Source organism: Centruroides vittatus, unplaced genomic scaffold (assembly GCF_030686945.1).
Source record: "Centruroides vittatus isolate TY-2023 unplaced genomic scaffold, ASM3068694v2 contig_1276, whole genome shotgun sequence".
Taxonomy (NCBI): Eukaryota; Metazoa; Arthropoda; class Arachnida; order Scorpiones; family Buthidae; genus Centruroides; species Centruroides vittatus.
Window position 1 is genome coordinate 858,816 of NW_027120815.1, and position 19,213 is coordinate 878,028.

At 29.7% G+C, this 19,213-nt stretch overlaps 1 protein-coding gene across 2 annotated transcripts in view; it reads right to left on the reverse strand.

The window, feature by feature from the left end:
• Positions 1–19,213, reverse strand: part of LOC136988955 (pre-mRNA-splicing regulator WTAP-like) — a 139,703-nt gene that overhangs the window by 99,310 nt on the left and 21,180 nt on the right. For both annotated transcript variants that reach the window (XM_067286974.1, XM_067286979.1), the window contains exon 3: positions 8,233–8,288. In XM_067286974.1, coding sequence (XP_067143075.1) covers positions 8,233–8,288 — 56 coding nt within the window. The remainder of the gene's footprint in view (positions 1–8,232; positions 8,289–19,213) is intronic.

Consider the following 19,213-nt stretch of genomic DNA (forward strand, 5'->3'; position numbering starts at 1 on the left):
GTTTAAATATTTTGTCCTTAGAAATTGATAAACATGAGTGAGAAATGGAGAAACTGCAGTGTTAATATGAACAAAAAAAAAATTAAGGACTCATAAACTTCATATGATCGAGACAAAGATGGAAACAATTAAACATTCTGAAAATGGTGAATCTTTTGCTTCAATTGAACATCTGTACAATGTAAACAGATCTATGATATATTCAATTTTGAAAAATAAGAGTAAAATTAAGGAATATGTTCAAAATTGTGAAAATATATCTTCAAAGATTGTTTCCAAAAGACATGGCATAGTGATGGATGAAATGGAAACATCTTTGTCATCATGGATTGATGATCAACATCAAAATAATGTCCATCTGAGTTTTTCAATTATTCAAGCTAAGGCTCTTAGTTTGCATGAAGATTGGAAGACTAGATTAAATGAAGATTCTAACACGGTGTTTCAAGCAAGAAATGGCTGATTCAACAAATTTAAAATGAGATATTCTTTACATAATATTAAATTCACTGGAGAATCAGCTGATGCAGATAAAGATGCTGCAAAAGAATTTATTTCCTCATTGTCCAAAATTATTGTAGATGGAGAATATTCTCCTAGCCAAATATTCAATGTTGATGAGATGGGTTTATTTTGGAAAAAAATGCCTACTCGTACATTTTTATCAAAGAAAGAATCAGTTGCCCCTGGACATAAACCTTCCAAAAACCAATTGACATTGCTTCTTGATGAAAACATAGCTGGTGATTTAAAATTGAAGCCATTGATAGTTTACCAAGCAGAAAATCCCAGAGCATTGAAAGGGAAAGATAAAAAATTGCTTCCAGTCATTTAGAAATCAAATAAAAATGCCTGGGTTACTGCATTAATATTTAAAGATTGGTTCATTTTTCATTTTGTGCGAACAACTGTTGGCACAAAATGAAAAAATGCAATAATATTGTAAAAATAATAATTTATAATTTAAAGCATTATTAATCTTAGACAACACTCCAGGACACCCAAAATTTCTTCAGAATTTATACCCAGAAATTAATGTTGTGTTTCTTCCTCCCAATACTACCTGCCTCATACAGCTCATGGACCAAACAGTGATAGCTACATTTAATAATGACTAAGGCCGTCAAGGCAACTGACAGGGAAGATGGGCCAACATTAACAGTTTTTTGGAAGAACTATAATATATGGAACACAATAAACAATATTGCAGACTCATGGGCTGAAATAAAAGAGTCGACAATGAAAGGTTCCTGGAAACAATTATGCCCACAAATGAGTGATTTTATAAATTTTGAAGAAAAACCAAAAACTATCACAGATGAAATAGTTAGTCTAATGAATGAACTAAACTTGGATGTCAACAATGAAAATGTTAATGAATTAATTGAATCTCACTCAGTACCCTCTGTCAAATGAATACTTAATTGAACAACAATGAAATACACAATGAAAGTGAGGAAGAAGCAGCTAATAAAAATGCCAAGACTTTGACAATTAAAAATATAAATGCATCTTGAAAAATTTTTGACTATCATGGAAAAATGTGATCCCAGTGGAGAATGTATATCTCAAGTACGTAAGGCGATTGAGAAAGACACAGCATGTTATAGAAATCTTTATCAAGAAAAGAAAAAAAGGAGTGGTATTCAACTAACTCTTGACAAGTTTATAAAGAAAACACCCAAAACACTTAAACATGACTTGTTAACTTCATTATATATATACATTGATAAATAAATACTTTAAAACACAGTTTGTGGTGCATATTTTTTTTACATCCCTCTACTTTTGAACATTCAACATTTACACACACTTTCAGGAACCAATTATGTGCAAAAGTTGTGGGCCACCTGTAATCCCAAATAGTGTTTGGTATCCCAAAATTCTTCTGTATGTCAAAAAAAAAAAAAAACTTTAAAAAATGCCAGATCTAGCAACACTAATACTTATTAGTTCTAATAATATGTGTTACTTTTATTTCTTACCACAGTTTCAGATCTTAACATACATGCCACATAGAAAGCATTTATTTATTTTTGCTAATGTCTCAATTGGCAATGCAAAATAATTTTATTCCTTACTTTTAGAAAACAAAATGAAACTTTAGAGTATAACAATACTTGATTGTTAATGATCATAATTTAAACAATTTTAATTATTATCTGAAATAAAAATTTAAATTCAGTTACTGAAAAATCTTGATTCTTTCAATTCTTGATACTGATTTTGATTAATCATCCCATCACTATTTCCACCTAAATTTCCAAAACAAAATACCAGTATTATATTCACCCTGATACTGGCTTTTTTATAATTTTCTAATTTTGGAAAAAACAAAACTGAGTATTTACAACAATATAAAATTTTTTAAAGTCATCTCTCTCTCACATTCTTAATTCTGTGCTGCCTAAGTATCAGCATTCACAGACTTCCCATACTACTATTTGCCAATCAGTGTTTCTTTTTATTTTTTCTTTGTATCAATGCTACATATATTGTCACAATAATTAATGAACTACAAGAAACTTTAAGAGACAAACTACAAATGATACAATAATATGTGAAGTTTAACTTTTGTTGTCCAACTCGCAAACATTAATATGTAAAATAAGAATAAAAGTTTAAATAATATATATAGTATAAGTACTGTACTGTACATGTATGAAGAATACAGTATTTGCAATTGTAAAAGATGGAATTTGAAGAAAACCAAAAAAATGTAATACATCTATTTGGTTTGCCACTTTTTTTTGTACAGCAAAAAGGGACTGTATGCCAAAATAATTAAAATTGCAGGATGATTGGCTAGCAGTATGCAGACTCATTCACAGAAAGTGAATAATGTCAACTTCAGTAAATGTGGACCAGATTCATAAGTAAACCAAAAAACAAATACAGGTAATCCTCACTTTACGACCTATCTGCCTAACAACCACTCGCACTTACGACCAATTGAGTTTCGACCCGCAATTCGGAGAATCCCCTTTCTCAGCTTGAGTGTCGGTCAGTGACATGCGCACTAAGCATACTATAATAGGCTTGCGTGTACTATAATAGGCTAATAGCATACTATGATAGTCTTTTTATGAATAAATTTGAAGTTTGTTGCATACTTTGGATAATTTTACAATGATCCCATATTCCCGGCGCAAGCTCCTCGCTTATCAACCAATTCGCTTAACGACGTAGTCGTCGGAACGGAACTCAGTCGTAAGGTGAGGAGTACCTGTACTGTACTTTTAAAACAAAGTGCGGTTGATTATTTTTCTTCCAAAAGTGGAATAATTATTTGCTTGCAACATTGACTCATCTAACAGCTAAAATTTGGTTATCTTTCAGTTATTTTGTATGTCTAAAGAGCTATACACTTTGCAATACAATCTGAACATTAATTCATTTCATTAGCGATATTGAGAGCTTTCTTTACTGAAATACTGGTAAAATCCTTTAATATTGTGATTCCTATGCATAAGCTAGCTACTTTTCAAGCCTTAATAAAATATTCCTTTACTCACTCCACTTTGCTTAAAGATAGAAATAAAGAAGTGAATGATATAATAGTTTCTATAACTTTAAACCATGGTTTTCCTAGAAAGTTCATGCTTGGCTTAATTCTCAAATGTTCCAATCAGAGAAATTTATAACACTCTTCATAAATACTATCCCATTATGGGTAAATTCTTAGAAACTACAGTGGGTGATTGGTTAATGAACAGTTTGAATTGCAAACAAATTGGACAATGAACACTTTCACAAAAAATTTTTTATGTTCGGACGACAAACACACGTTTAGAACAAATACAAGAACAAACAAAAAGAAATGTTGCTGTGTGTAAGATTTGTAGAACTGTATTTTACTGCCATCTATTTACAGTTTCTGGAACAAGACTTTGACAACTGTATACTAACCTTTCTGTGCACTTGTTGATTTCTGTTCTCTGAATTTTTGTAAGTGCTTTTCTGAACATATTAAAAAAAAAACTGATAAACTTTCTTTAGCACAATATATTACTGGTTCAGGCCCTCTGGTAGCGGTTTTGGGTAATCCTAAAGTTCATTTGCATACATTCTGTGGTGGAGTGAAACAGGATGTAAGAAAGACTCGAAAATTTTATATTTTTGTAAATAGTCATAAATTCAATTCTAATTGAAGATATCCTGGGGTGTTCATGTTATCATGTATGCTTGTATGCAAATGAACTTTAAGATTACCCAAAACTGCCACCAGAGGGCCTGAACCAGTAATATATTGTGCTAAAGAACAAGGTAGTTGTAATTAAAAGTTGTAATCATTGTTTTAGTTTTAAAGGACGCCGAATTCTCAAATAAAAGGTCGGTGTTTCGATCAATTTTAACTGTGTGAAATTTTTTTATAATTTACCATTTGTTCTACTGAAGTTTATTCAAGCCAATACACAGTTACTTCTGTGGTGGAGTGAAACAGGATGTAAGAAAGACTCGAAAATTTTATATTTTTGTAAATAGTCATAAATTCAATTCTAACTGAGAAGTTCTGTCTCAAATTTCATGAATTCAAAAAAAAGAAGGATATTGTCCACAACAAATTTTCAATTGTGATGAAACTGGTTTATTTTGGAAGTGCATACCAAACCATATCTACATCATGAAAAATGAGAAAAATATTCCTGGGCATCAGCCCATGAAAGATGTTACTTTTGAGACCTAATGCTGTAAAGTACTTAATTTTAGTATCTTAGGAAACAGACTATAATTACGGTCGGTGAAACTTCCGTTAACCTAACGGGTACTTTACGCGGATTCGAGATTAGTTTGCCAGGCCTGGGCTTTTAAGCGTGCACCGAAAAATTAGTAATAATAACGATAAATATCAAGTCAGATCAAAAGTTCAAATATATTTAATTAGCAACTAGAATGTACTACGTACAAATGTCAATAATCCAAACAAAATTTATTAACGAAAATCAACAAGTCAACCCGACAATAAACTTAGCTACTTAGCTTAACTTAATATTAATTCCCCTTTGAAATTCGACAATCAAATACTTAGAAACTATGAACAAAATCTCTTACTAATTAAACGTCTATCCGTCACCTCACTATACGAAGAAACTATTTCCTCAATACTTTCGATATCGTCAAATCGTCAATCAAACTCCTCTTTAACACCTTGGATCGTCCAATTATCAATCTGGACTTCTATCAGAAAATACTTCGCTTTCGAATTAACCTCGCTCTCAACGTCATCTCGATTTGGAATTTACCTTGGTTTGGAAATCACCTCTCCTTCTTCGGTTAACGTACGGGTTTTATACTGTGAGGTGACATCACACTTGAGCTGGGTTACTCCCCTTATTTACATACTTAGTTGCTAACATTAACTTTCTTTTCTGACAGCTTTAAGTTTCCGACAAAGCTTATAAACCGTTTACAAAATATTTATCATAATTTTCTGGGATGTTTAAGACGGTTTATCAAGTATTTCTCTACTAGTGATTGTGGGGACTCCCCCTCCATTTTTTTTTTCTGAGGAGTGTTACTTCCGCCGGGCAGCGCAAGTGCGCAAGATTTTTCCTACGGCACTTATTTCTCCGTGAGTTGTTTTATCTTCATTTTTCATTACTAACAAGAGAGTGGTGGGGAACCTTCGTCCTAAATAAACATAAACCCCAAACAAAAGATAATAAAACGGAAAAATAATAAAATAAAAATAACGTTCGGACTCAGTTCCTTACAATGCTAGTGGTAATATGAAGCTTAAACCACTTCTTGTCTATGAGTCTGAGAATCCTAGAGCATTCAAAAAAATTCCATAATTAAAGAAAGACTGCCAGTGAGGTGGAGATTGAATGAAAGCGCATGACTTACACAGGTTCTTTTCAAAGAATGGCTGTTTAAAGTTTGTGCCCCAAGTATCAAGGATTACCTTCTGACCAATGAATTGCTATTGAAAGCTCTGTTACTATTGGACAATGCACCAGTACATGCAAAAAACCTTGAAGATAATTTGCTGGAAGACTTTTCCCGGCTAACACTTCAGTTTCTGCCTCCAAATACCACTTTGTTGATTCAGTCAATGGATAAGAAGGTTATTGCAAGTTTCAAAAACTTGTATCTTTTCACGCTGTTTTGCCTGTGTTTTTGGAAGCATGCCAGTTCTCCTCAACAATGATATTAAAAATGTCTTGGAAAGAAAACTCTGATATTCTTGAAGCTATCCATTTCATTCAAAAGGCACGATCAGAAGTCACTCAATGAATTCAGCTTGGCAAAAGCTGTGTCCATTCTGCATTCAGAAGATGAAGATGATGTCCCTGAAATTATGGATGAAATTGTGACAACTGCTAGAGATCTGGAATTGGAGATGAATTAAGATGACATCAAAGTGCTCATAATGGAACATTAAAATAATCTGACAAGCAAAAACTCCAAGAACTCTTGAATGAAGAACATCAAGAAATTCAACAAGATGTGTTTTATTCTGAAAAAGAGGAAGTTGAAAGAGAACCAATGCTGACATCTGCTATTAAAGATCTTTTGAGGAAGTGGGAGGATATCAAAACTGTCTTACAATAGCACCCAAATCAGGTTGAAGTCAATAGGCTTGGAGACCTGTACAACAACAATGCTTATTATTGATCACTTCCGAAAAATTCTAAAGAAGAGAAAAAAATCAATTGACATTGTAGAGATTCTTTAATGCTCCACAAACAGAAAAAAACATGACTGATGAAAATGCAACACTGTGTATGTATGTATGTATGTATGTATGTATGTATTATTGTTATTACATATAAATAAACGTAATAAGAAATTTTGTAATTTTTCATTTATATTTTAGGGTCTCTAGAATGAATTAATCAAATTTCCATAAAAATCTAAGATAAATTGATAATCAGTTAACAAAAAATTCGGGTAGTGAACATTGTCTTTGAACAGATTACGCTCATTAACCGATCACCCACTGTATAATAAAATCTTTGTTTAAAAACTCTCAAATTAATTTATACTGCACATGAAACATTTCCATCCATCATATAAAATTTTTGTTCAGATAAAAATAAAATTATTAAGACAAAATTGGTATTTATTTAGTAAAGTTAATAAAATATCAGAATAGCTGAATATATTGGCTCTACTTTGAACAAAAAAGATGAAAGTGCATTGATACCATATGTTGGATCACAAAACTTTCCTTCTTTATTACAGTGAGTCTTGAATGCTTAACACCACAATAAAAATCCATGCCTTATAAACTTCAGCAACAAGTTTAATAAAGTAAAAATGTTTGACCAAATTAACATTTTCTTCAGTTACTAAACTATTGAATACAAAGTCTGAATGTAAAAGAATACAACATAACAAATTTATACCAAACAGAAATGAAATATAATAAAAACTGTCTATTGCATGGTGATCCATGAATGAACTTAACTTGATTAAACTTTTGTTTTACAGCTACAATTTATTTCATGTTTATTATTATTGTTATTTTGTTTTTTTTTTTACCTTCATTATTTATTATATCTTATTTCCATTAGATTTATATTTTATGTTTAAAATTTTTATCTTGTATTCTACAAATACCATTAAAAAAATAACTTTTAAAAAAGACTTTTTCATTTTTAATTATAAAATTTCAATAATCTATAAAAAGGAAGAATAAAACTCCTGCTCCATCCAATCAGTAGCATATAAGGAAAAGTCTATTTGTAAGTTGTTACTTTGTCAGCTGTGGAACTATATCGTCATTATGAACTTATTTTTATAGTTTATTAAAATTTTATTAATGCCATGATTTTTCTGATATTGTCACATTTAAAATATTAAAAAAACTTTACTCATAATAATATCATTCTTTATGACATCAAAATAAATCAAAGGTTGATCCCAATCATCTTTAAATTTATTTTTTAAACTAAATTTTTCTTATATTAATCTAAGAAAAATAAATGGCACTAATAAACAAAAATGCAGAATATCATTAATATGTTGATATTAATGTAATTCTGTTTTGTTTCTTTTCAGTTATCACTTCCCTGTAAACCATTAAGGCTTATAAAAGAAAATTTAGAGAATATGCAAACAAAACATCTATGCTAATTTGAGAAATGCAATAAAATAATCATTACATATAATTATTTATCATTTTAACATTATTACAGTTTTCTCCATTTCATATAAAAGCTGATTAAAAATAAAGCTTTTATATCATATCAATACAATAAAGCATCATATAAGTAGAGATCTTACTTTTTGATTAAATCATCTTTTGACATATGTTCAATTTCATCCTTAGTTAAGCAAACCTGAAATACAAAAAATATTTTCAATAACTAATTTTTTTAATTTCACTGAAACAAATTAACAAAAATATCTCTCATATATCACTTGTACCTTACATACAAGAATTCGTTTCTCTATAATAATACACCACAAATAATCAGCATTGTTTTAAGATAGAAAATTGAAATCATAAAAAATAAATATTTTTACTTAGAAAATAAAATTTAATACAAAGTTTACATCAAAATAATATGATTTTGGGAAATTATTACATATTATATTGAGAGTTCAATGTATCAGACTCAATTTCAAATAAATATTAAATATATAAACTTTCAAAATGTATTTTCAATAAATAATAATTTACATATTTGCCATTTACATAGTTACCATAAATCATCCATTTTTTGCTACCAGAAGGCTGCCATAAAAATTGAAGTTTGTGCTCTTACATTATTCTTAACTCTCAACAATTGTATAAATATAATTTAATGTCATTTATTTCTATTCTGTTAAACTATCAAATGGTCTTCCAATTCCATTTTTACAAATATCCTAAAAGTAACAGTATAATATGATGAACACTTCAAAAATAAATATAAATATTAACAAATTGTTTAATTGAAGCATAGAGGAAAAAAATAATAATGCAACTGTTTTTGGCTCATCAGTTATGTTCATTTATCATGAAAAAGAATAGTTCACCTAACAACACTGCTATGGCTAGTAAGAACTGACACAGAAATATACCAAAGATACCAATATAACATTGAATATAACTGCATGCAAGTTTTTACATTTTCTTGAAAGGCATCATTGCCACACATTCATTAATGATGCAGCATCTTTTATGTTAACTAAATTATAATTAAATCACTTAATACTAGATCATTTCCATCTATATCTTGACTATTTATTAATAATTATAGAAGTTTGAACTCTACTAATTATATGTACTGTACAATCACATTATGTTTAAGCTCTTCTTACAAATCCATAACTTCTCAGCTATGGCAATATTTTATCTTTTTGTGTAAAGCAGGATGTTTGTTGCAGCATTTCAACAATTTTTATCTTAATGAATTTCATTTATGACAAGAAATAATCACTGATATGAATTAACACTGTTGCTATCAAAGATCCTGTATTCATAATCTCTGTTTAGCATAATGTACTAGTACACTCCTTACCGATGAGTGAACTTGCCCTGTTGCATTCTTAAGTGCTGACCACAACAAGGTTTTTTTTATGCACAGTGGAGATAGAGCCTGATTTTCATTTAAATTTGATTATTGTTCTTTTGGTTTTTTGAGTTAGTTTTTGACTTTTGTTTTATTTCTCTTTTATTCATAATTATTAAAATCTTTTGCTTTTGATCGAACAAATTTGGGCTCTATCTCCTTCTGGTATGTTTTAGTGTCTCAGGATATTCATGTTTTTAACATAATGATTATAATGTCTTTCTGTTCAAATTTTATTTTAATGGTAATTTTATTTCATTTATTTTTTTATTTAAATGATCTAGTTGTTCCTTCAAAATGTAAGGTCCATAAAAAAAAGACCCTACAAATCTGTGCACCTTTTAAAATGGTTTTTATGATCTTTTTATTTTTACAGAAACTTTGGAGACTGTTTTTCTATGACATTTTATATATTATTAAATCATTAGGTTTTAATTCCTATCTATGTTCTGAACTGCTCAACGAAGCAGTGGAATAATGGTGGCTTTTCCTAACCATTTGAAAGTCTTTAAAATATATGAATATCAAGATTCCATTTTAGTTATTAAAATAGATTTAACTATAATTACATAACACCAAAGTCTATTATCATATTCACATCCCTCGAGTAGTTCCTTTTTACTTTCAAAACTTCAAATGACTGAGATTATACTCTGTGGTGATTTTAATTTAACTAATATAACATGGCAATCTTTGGCTCCCTCATACTCTTATTTAGATGGCACAAAAAAATTTTTTCTTAAACAATATGTTAATTTTCTCTCCCATTACAACGCTTTTTTGGATTTGGGTTTTTTCTTTTCTGTCTTAAAATTATTACTTATCCAACTTCATTATGGATAAGTAATTTCTGATATCCATCAGATAATTCAAATAATTATTTATAAAGACCAAGGTATTTCTTTACATAATAATGTTTGTATTAATATATCCATTTGGTCTGAGGTTAAATGGCATCAACTCTCTACTTAGTTCTTGTAACTGATCATTTCTTCTCAACCCAGTTTTTATTATTAAACAGAAAATGCAGAAGTTAAAATATTCTGACAAATTATCTTCTGACATTTGAAACTGATGGCATTGTTTTGACCTGGCTAAACAATTTCTTCCTATTACATTCTTGTCAGATTAAGATTTCCAATTTTTATTTTTTGTCCTTTTCACCATTGATAAGGATTGAACCCTGAGGGTTCAATACCTTAACAACTTATCTTTCATACCCTACATAGATAAGACACTCTCTAGTATTACTTCTTCATCCATATATGCTGATGACATTAAACTTGCTAATAGTTTTCCTTATACATTACACAGAGATATTAAAAAACTTACTTATTTGAGATTTAAATTTACAAATAAACTCTAGCAAACTAAAATAATGATCTATAGCCTGGTGAGAGCACCAACTTGCAATATCTTTTTTATTAATTATCAACAGTTTCCAATCTTTGAGTCCAGGAACTTAGTGTTAATTTTGATTCAAAACTTTCATTCAAACAGCATATAGGAAATTTAATCAAAAGTCTCAATTCATACAGGAATACTATGGCAAAATTTTAGAGTAATTTCTAGTAGACAAATGCTCAGAGTATTATTTATACCAATATTCAGTCTGTAATAGGCTATATCTTACCTATCTAGGCTTCCGCACCTCCATCTACACTATACAAACTTTATTCAGAATTGGCTAAAATTTATATTTTGCTCTTTCTAACCTCCTCTTTACAGATTCCCCAGAAGTCGCATGTGTCTGCATAGGTTTGCCTAATTTATACTTTAATGGTCTATTTTCATCTCAATATATTTACCTTCACACCTCCTCAGTCATTACTAGAAATGTTACTTGTTTATTCTCTCCACATTATCAGCTCAATGTTACCATAAATCATTTGTTTTTAGCTACCAGAAGGCTGCCATAAAAATTGAACATAAACTTTACTTTGAATTTCCTAAATTTAAGGCTGTAAGAAATTGCTTTATTATACATAACTTTTTAACTTCTTATAATGTTTTATTATTTTTAATTCTGTTGCACTTGATATTTGTTTTATTGGACATATTATTTCATTGTTGTATGGAGGTTGGCAAACATTGTCTAAACCAACATTTCTCAAACTATGGGTCACAACCCAATGTTGGGTTGAATTAAAATTTTAATGCATTGTGAAATGATACCATCTTTTTGAAATACTTGTATTACTGAAATATTCAGTAAGAACTAAGAACAGTAGATGCTCTAAATCTTCCCACATTTGACCTGAAACACATCCCTATTAAGATCAAAAGCACTTGTCATAAGATTTATATTAAAATTATTTGTTGGTTTAATTTTGAAGGTTTTGTTGGTGTTATTTACTAACAGTAGATGCATCCGTTAAGTACTGAAAACTGTTAAGAACTTTTTTCTTATAATTATTATTGTCATTTAGTTATAAAGTTAAGATCAGAGAATGTGTGTAATACAAAAGTGATTTCTCTTTTTTGTTTTGAATAACATTAAAATAGAAACTCATTATATGTAAGGTCATAGTCATAAAGCTATTTAAGTTGCAATAGTTTTGAAAATATTTCATTGTTTATTCAAACTTTTAGGTTTACTGTCATACATAAATTATATAAATAAACAACACGAGAATTTTAGCACAAGTGGATCAATAAACTATTATTTTTGTATATTTACAAAATTGACAAAATCATCTTACAATCTGAAAGGTATGTTTAAAAAAAGCATTCATTAATTTTTCAAAGTAAAACAGAATCCTAAATAATTACGTAACAGTCTGTTTTATTTACAATTTAACTATTAAAAAATGTAAGGTGTCTGTCTTACACTTTTTAATAGGTAAATTTCAATAACAATAACTGAAATTGAAGTAAGTTATTTGTTACAAATCAAAATTGGCCTGAACCACTCTTAATAGAAATGTACTCAATGTTACATTTCACATGTAGAAGTTATTATTAATAATGCAAAATTTTGTTTTTTTATGTAATATACAGTGACTCCAGTTCACTGAGCTTTTTTAAAATTTCATTACAAGCATTTGGGTCACAGAACTACTACAAATAAATGTATTGGGTCAGTTGAGCAAAAAGTCTCAAACATTGGTCTAAATGACATCACCAGTATCAATGTAAATAAATAAATTTTCTCTGGCGTGTATTTTTCCAATAGTTCTCTTATCACATCTTATCTCTACATTCATGTTTGTTGCCATAATGTTATTGCCATAAACAATAAGTGGGTAGAAAGTATGACATAACATTATATTAAACATTACATGTATTATTTTTATCCTATCACATGAATGTTTTTAATCCAGTACTCAAAACTGGGTATACTTAATAAACAAGGCAAATAAAATCAATTTGCAGCACAAAATTATAAGAAAGCAAACTAATCCACAGTTGCCATACAAAAGTAACACACATCCAATCAACCTTAAAATGCAACAATGGTTTAATTACTAAAATATTTTTGAACATTTTTAAGAACCATCCTCAAGTAGAATATTTAATAGAATGCCACAATGGCAGTTTAGACAATTACATTCTAGAATACAAATTCAAGCTTTTACAATTGGAATGTTAACATATCATAAAACAAATGCATAACTTTGAATATGTTCAAAAATAATAACACAAATAATATAAAATAAAAGGAATACAAAAAATTAAATGGATAAATATTTACCCATTTAATATTTTGCAATTTTTTGTTTAATTGTCTTAATAAAGTTTTAGTTCTATCTTTGTATTAGCCATGTTGGTACAATGAATGTAAGACCTGCTAATAAGTGCCCTGAAGGCAACAATTTTATAACTGCATGGGTCATTGGAAGACACAGATGTATTCCAAAATTTTGGAATAGAGCATAACTCCTTCTAAGTGCCACTTAGATTGGCTTATAACCTGAAGGCCTGTAAATCAAGTTGAAAACATTCATTAGAACTATAAAGAACTGCTGGAAATGTATGAAAAGGTGTGTTTTCTATATATATAATTTATAAAAATTCCAGATTATGATAAAGGATTTAGTTTTAAGAATAAGATGATCTTCTTACTAAAAAAAACAGAGATTGCAGAAAGATAAACAAACAAGCAAGGTAACCAACCAACTAGCAGTACAAAATGAAGATGAGATTGCAACATTTATTTGGAGATCATATGTCAAACAACAAAGCGAGCTGGCAAAGTAAGTTAATAGTTAATAAAACAAATTCAAAAATACTAACAGCAATACACAATGTCTTGGGATTAGGACTAGAATATAATGTGTCCCTTAAGGAAAAAGCTTTTAATATCATATCAGAAATTAATAGCCATTATGCAAATGAAAATGAAGCAAGAGGAAAAAAGGAATTTAAAACATCAAATAAAAAGATTTGAAAAAACTTGGAAAAAAAACTAAAGGTGAGATGATAATATATGATAAATTGGACAAGAATACTATAAGAAATTTAATTTAGTAAGAACTTTTTTAAATAAGAATAATTTAACTTTGATTAAAGTGGAAAAGTGGGATCAAATCAAAATAGTCACAAAAGACTGAAAAAAACAGGGAAAAAAATAGTGATAGTGTTAATAGATAAATTCAAAGTACCAGAGAATGTACAGTACAAGAAAGGATTAAAAAATGGCTAAAGAAAGAAGTTAATAATTTAGGTAAACAAGAGGAAAGTAGTATCCACAACTTAAAATTAGATTAAAAACTCAAACTCAGGGATAAATGTTGTCCATTAGTAGATTTTAGAAAATCTGTTTTGTTTAACTTAAAATTATTTATAAAAGAAAAATTCAAATATGTATCTGGTTCAACTATTTTGGTTCATAATACTAATGACATATTAAGAAAATTACTTAAACTAGAGATTCAACCAACATGTAGACAGTTGAATTTGGATATAATATCCATGTATTCATCTGTAAAATGAGATAAAATACAAGTTTAATCAATTTAAAAATACATTCATGGTTGTTGAGTTTAATTAAGTTTTGTTTTTATAATAACTGTTTTTATGTAGGAGAAATAATATGAACAGAATGAGCAAATATTTATTGTGACATCATTACAATGCCAGGCTGCAATTTTTAATTTATTTCATTTAAAATATACGCTCTCCACTTTCAAATTAATAGTGTCTTGCCCCTGTACATCATACTTTTCCTTAAGCAATTGAGTCACGCCATTCATCTAACTAACTCCTTTCAGGAAAAAGTTTTGAATTGAAATAACATGCCTTCCAGTTTGCATCAGAAGTTCACATATAGTTAATTTGGCCTCCTACTCTTAAGCTTTCCATATCTGGTCTCAGCTTTCGTCTATCTAACTCCATTCTCAAGATTAAGGAAGAACAGACAAACAGATGGATAACCATAGAAATTTATAGATCTACAATTTTTTTCAAATTGTAGCCCAAAAATGGAATAAGCATGGGCACAATAATTGGACCAAAATTAGCAGATAATTATATTAGATATACAACTAATAACTTTAAAGGGTACAGTTTTCACAGCAAGATATGTAGATCAGTGATTCTCAACCTGGGCGATCGAAAACTTACAGTGGGCGATTATTTGACTATACGCTTTTGGGGGGCGATAGTCATTTTGCGTGGGCGAAATCATTTTGAATACCCGCTTGCAGTGATGGGCTGCTGCATTTTTATATTGCGTTGCGAAAGAAGCGAATAAAACATTTTGTAAAACAATATTGTTATCCTTTGGTATTTAATTGCTACAATGTATATTCAATGTTTTATATGTCTCCCTAACGGGCAAAATTAATTGGACTGTGAATACAAAGTTGCATCGTACAGTCCGGTATTGCAATCCCTAGTGCGCATGTCTTAGATTCGCTTTGCGTGTGCAACGATTTCAATCATTTGGTCGAGCAGTCAGTAATGAGTATTATTAAATTTGAATTTTAATGTGATCTGTTGTGCTCTCACCATATATGATATTTGCATTATTTTTAAAATAAACGTATTTCATTTTGTTCCGTATATCATAGGTAAGTTAATTACTACTTATAGGAGAGAGTTGCCATATGCATACTGGTCACCTAATGCGTATTAGGTCATTTATTTCTAAACAAAGGCTTTATATTGTAAGTTCTAATTAAATCGATAAAGTAGGAACAAAAATTCCGTTACAATAATTGTTTTGTTGTGAATTATAAGAGATTGAAGAAATCAGGTGAGTTTTCTGAGCTTTCTTTATAAGATATATTTTTGTGAATAAAATGGTTTACTTACATATAAACTTATTCAAGAAGTACTATTTTCATATAGATACGCTTTAGGATACCGGTATCCGAAAGCATACTGTATGCATTGTCTTGGAAAAATGATTATATCACAAATATTTATCAATAATAATTAAAAAATTGTGGTCAATTAGCAACTTCGGTAGTTATAGATTGGTTTCAAATTATAATATTCCTATAAATTATTACTAAATAATATATAAATCGCATTTGAAATTAAGTGGTACGCATATGGCAGTTCTCCTCTACCCATTGAGTAAATAAATATTTTCAATTTTACTTATTTTTTATATATTTAAAACTGATTTTTTTAAAATTTGAATTATAGATCAACCTCTAAAAATGCCCCAGAAAAAGAAATGCCGGCAATATTCTGTTGAATATGTAAAGTTTGGTTTTATTTCTTCGCCACAAAATAGCCAACTTCCAATGTGTTTGCTGTGCAATCAGGTATTTTCTAATGAAGCAATGAAACCATCCCAGATGATTGAACATTTAAAAAGAAAACATCCCGACAAGCAGGACAAAGACATTGAATATTTCGAAAATTTAAAAACGATGATTACCAAAAGAAATAAAATAACGGATGTATTCGAAACAGCAACCACAAATATAAATAAGGGATTGGAGGTGTCATATAAGATTTCACGTATAATAGCTCAAAATGCGAAACCTCATAATATTGGAGAGAAATTATTATTACCGGTTATAAAGGAAGTTCTTACCATGACTTCAGCAGATCCAGCCAATATTTTGTCAATGATTCCATTAAGTAATGATACCATATCAAGAAGGATTAGTGAAATGGCCAATGATGTCGAAAATCAACTAACTGCGGATCTCCAAACACGAGAGTTCACTATACAGTTGGATGAGAGTAGTGTACGGGATAGTGATGCAATATTAATGGCTTATGTTAGGTACAGTACATAAAGGATTCAAAAATCATCGAAGAAATGTTATTCTGCAGACATTTAGTCACTGATACGAAAGGCACATCAATATATGAATGTTTTAAAACGTATTTTGATGAAAAACAAATTCCTTTGAAAAATATATTGGCCTGTGCAACGGATGGTGCCCCTTCGATGGTAGGACGTCATCGTGGTTTTCTAACCATGTTGAAGGAAGAAAATCCAAATATCTTTACAATTCATTGTATAATTCATAGGCAACACTTGGTTGCCAAATCCATTGGCGGGAGATTACATGAAACAATGAATTTAGTAAAATCAATAATTAACAAAATAAAAGCACACCCACTTAATGATAGATTATTTCGGCAACTTTGCCATGAAAATGATGAAGAATATGAGCGCCTATTATTGCACACGGAGGTCAGGTGGCTATCTAAAGGAAGTTGCCTCAGAAGAATGTTCAACTTATTTGATACAGTCATTAGTTATTTAGAATCAACAAATTATAATTTTCCAATGGAGATATCTGTTTTAAAGAGTGACATAGCTTATTTGGCAGATATATATGCAAAAATAAATGAATTACTTTTGAAACTGCAAGGAAACAATGTGACCATAATTAAAGTGAAAAGTTTAATTATTGGTTTTATAAATAAATTAAGTCTCTATAAAAATAACATGGGTAGAAAAGATTTTTCTTTATTTCCCTGTTTAAGTAATATAATTGTACAGGACGAAAATATTGCAGTTTATTATAAGCATTTGGAAAGCCTAATTGTAGATATGAAACTTCGGTTTAAAGATGTTGAAAATATTCATATTCCTGATTGGGTTATTAATCCATTTAGTGCTGATCCTACTAATGCTCCTTCGCACATTCAAGAAATATTAATAGATTTGCAGGCAAATGTAGAAGCGAAACATTCATTTGAACGTAGTACTTTAGAAGAATTTTGGATAAAAATTAGCAGTACTAACACATTTCAGAGACTATGGATAGAAATAAGACTATTAATCATGGCATTTCCAACGTCATACCTAGTGGAAAAGGGTTTTAGTGCGGTTTCTCAAATGCTGACTAAGCAAAGAAATCGCCTCAACATTTGCCAACAAGGTGACTTAAGATTATATCTGTCAAAATTAGAACCCAATATTATTAAACTTTGTCAAGATCACCAACCTCAAGGTTCTCATTAAAATTTCATTTAGTTTATTATTTCTTTGTTATGTTAAAATTAAAACACATTACTTTATGTATCTTACTTTTTTTGTAAATTAAATTAAATTTATAACTAATAAATGTTATTCTACTATTGTTCCTTTCAAATTTCTTTGGATATATCTTACTAACGCCTAATGTAATCTACCTTATATTAGGGATTATCGTACAATTTTTATCAGTTAAAATTTATAGGGGGCGAATTAAGAAGCGGGTCTTACAAAGGGGGCGTTTGGTCCAAAAAGGTTGAGAAACACTGATGTAGATGATATAATAATTATATATGATAATGCAGTAATGAATGATAGGATAATTTTAAATTATATAAATACATTAAGCACTTCCTTAAAATTTCAATATGAGTTAGAAAAAATGCTAAATTTAATTCTTTAGATATAACAATAATATATTACAATAATACAAAGGGCAGTCAAAAAGTTCCTGGAATTTACCTACAGTTAGAAAATACGACATAAGATAAGGTTATGCATTGCTGTGATGGGAAACTCAGCATGTCTATTCTCAGTGTGATAATGCTCGTGCAAGTTTAGACTTGCACAGTTGTTACTGTAGCGCGCAATGTCCCACTTCAAGCAGCATCCAAACATCAAGTTCATGTGCAAATTGGGGAAAACTGCTGCAAAGACATTGTCAGCCCTGCAGCAAGTTTACAAAGATTAGGCACTAAAGAAATCAGCAGTTTACAACTGGTTTGGCCAGTTTAAACAAACAGATGTTGGAAGATGACAAACACAGTGGGAAACCTTCAGCATCCAGAAGTGAAGAAGACATTGAAAAAGTTCCAGAACTAATTAAAAATGATCGAAAAATAACCATTATTGAGTTGGAGCACCGAGTGGTTTCCGTAGTTTATTCATCATGACAATGCACCAAGTCACACATGACTTGTTGTGCAGCAATTCCTTGCCGACAAAAGCATTCCCGTCATCATCCACTCACCTTACTCTCCAGATCTTGCTCCCAGTGACCTTTGGGTGTTCCCTACTCTCAAAATGGGCTTCAAAGGGATACATTTGGTTGGTTAATTGGTGGTGTACAAACAGAAAATTTGTAAAAGAAATAAAAAAGGTCAGTTGTAAGTTTATATTGATAATATTGTTTTGTAAACTCTAAAAATTGTAGACTTTAAAGAATTAAAAGCAAGTGGCTTTCTTTCTTCAGTAACACATCACACAAGAAACAATTGTTTATGTATTTTTTATTAAAAGAAATGCATTTCAGGTCTTAGTGACCCCTCTTCAGTCCTTAGAATGGTTAATTGTTGGTTACAATCGACATTAG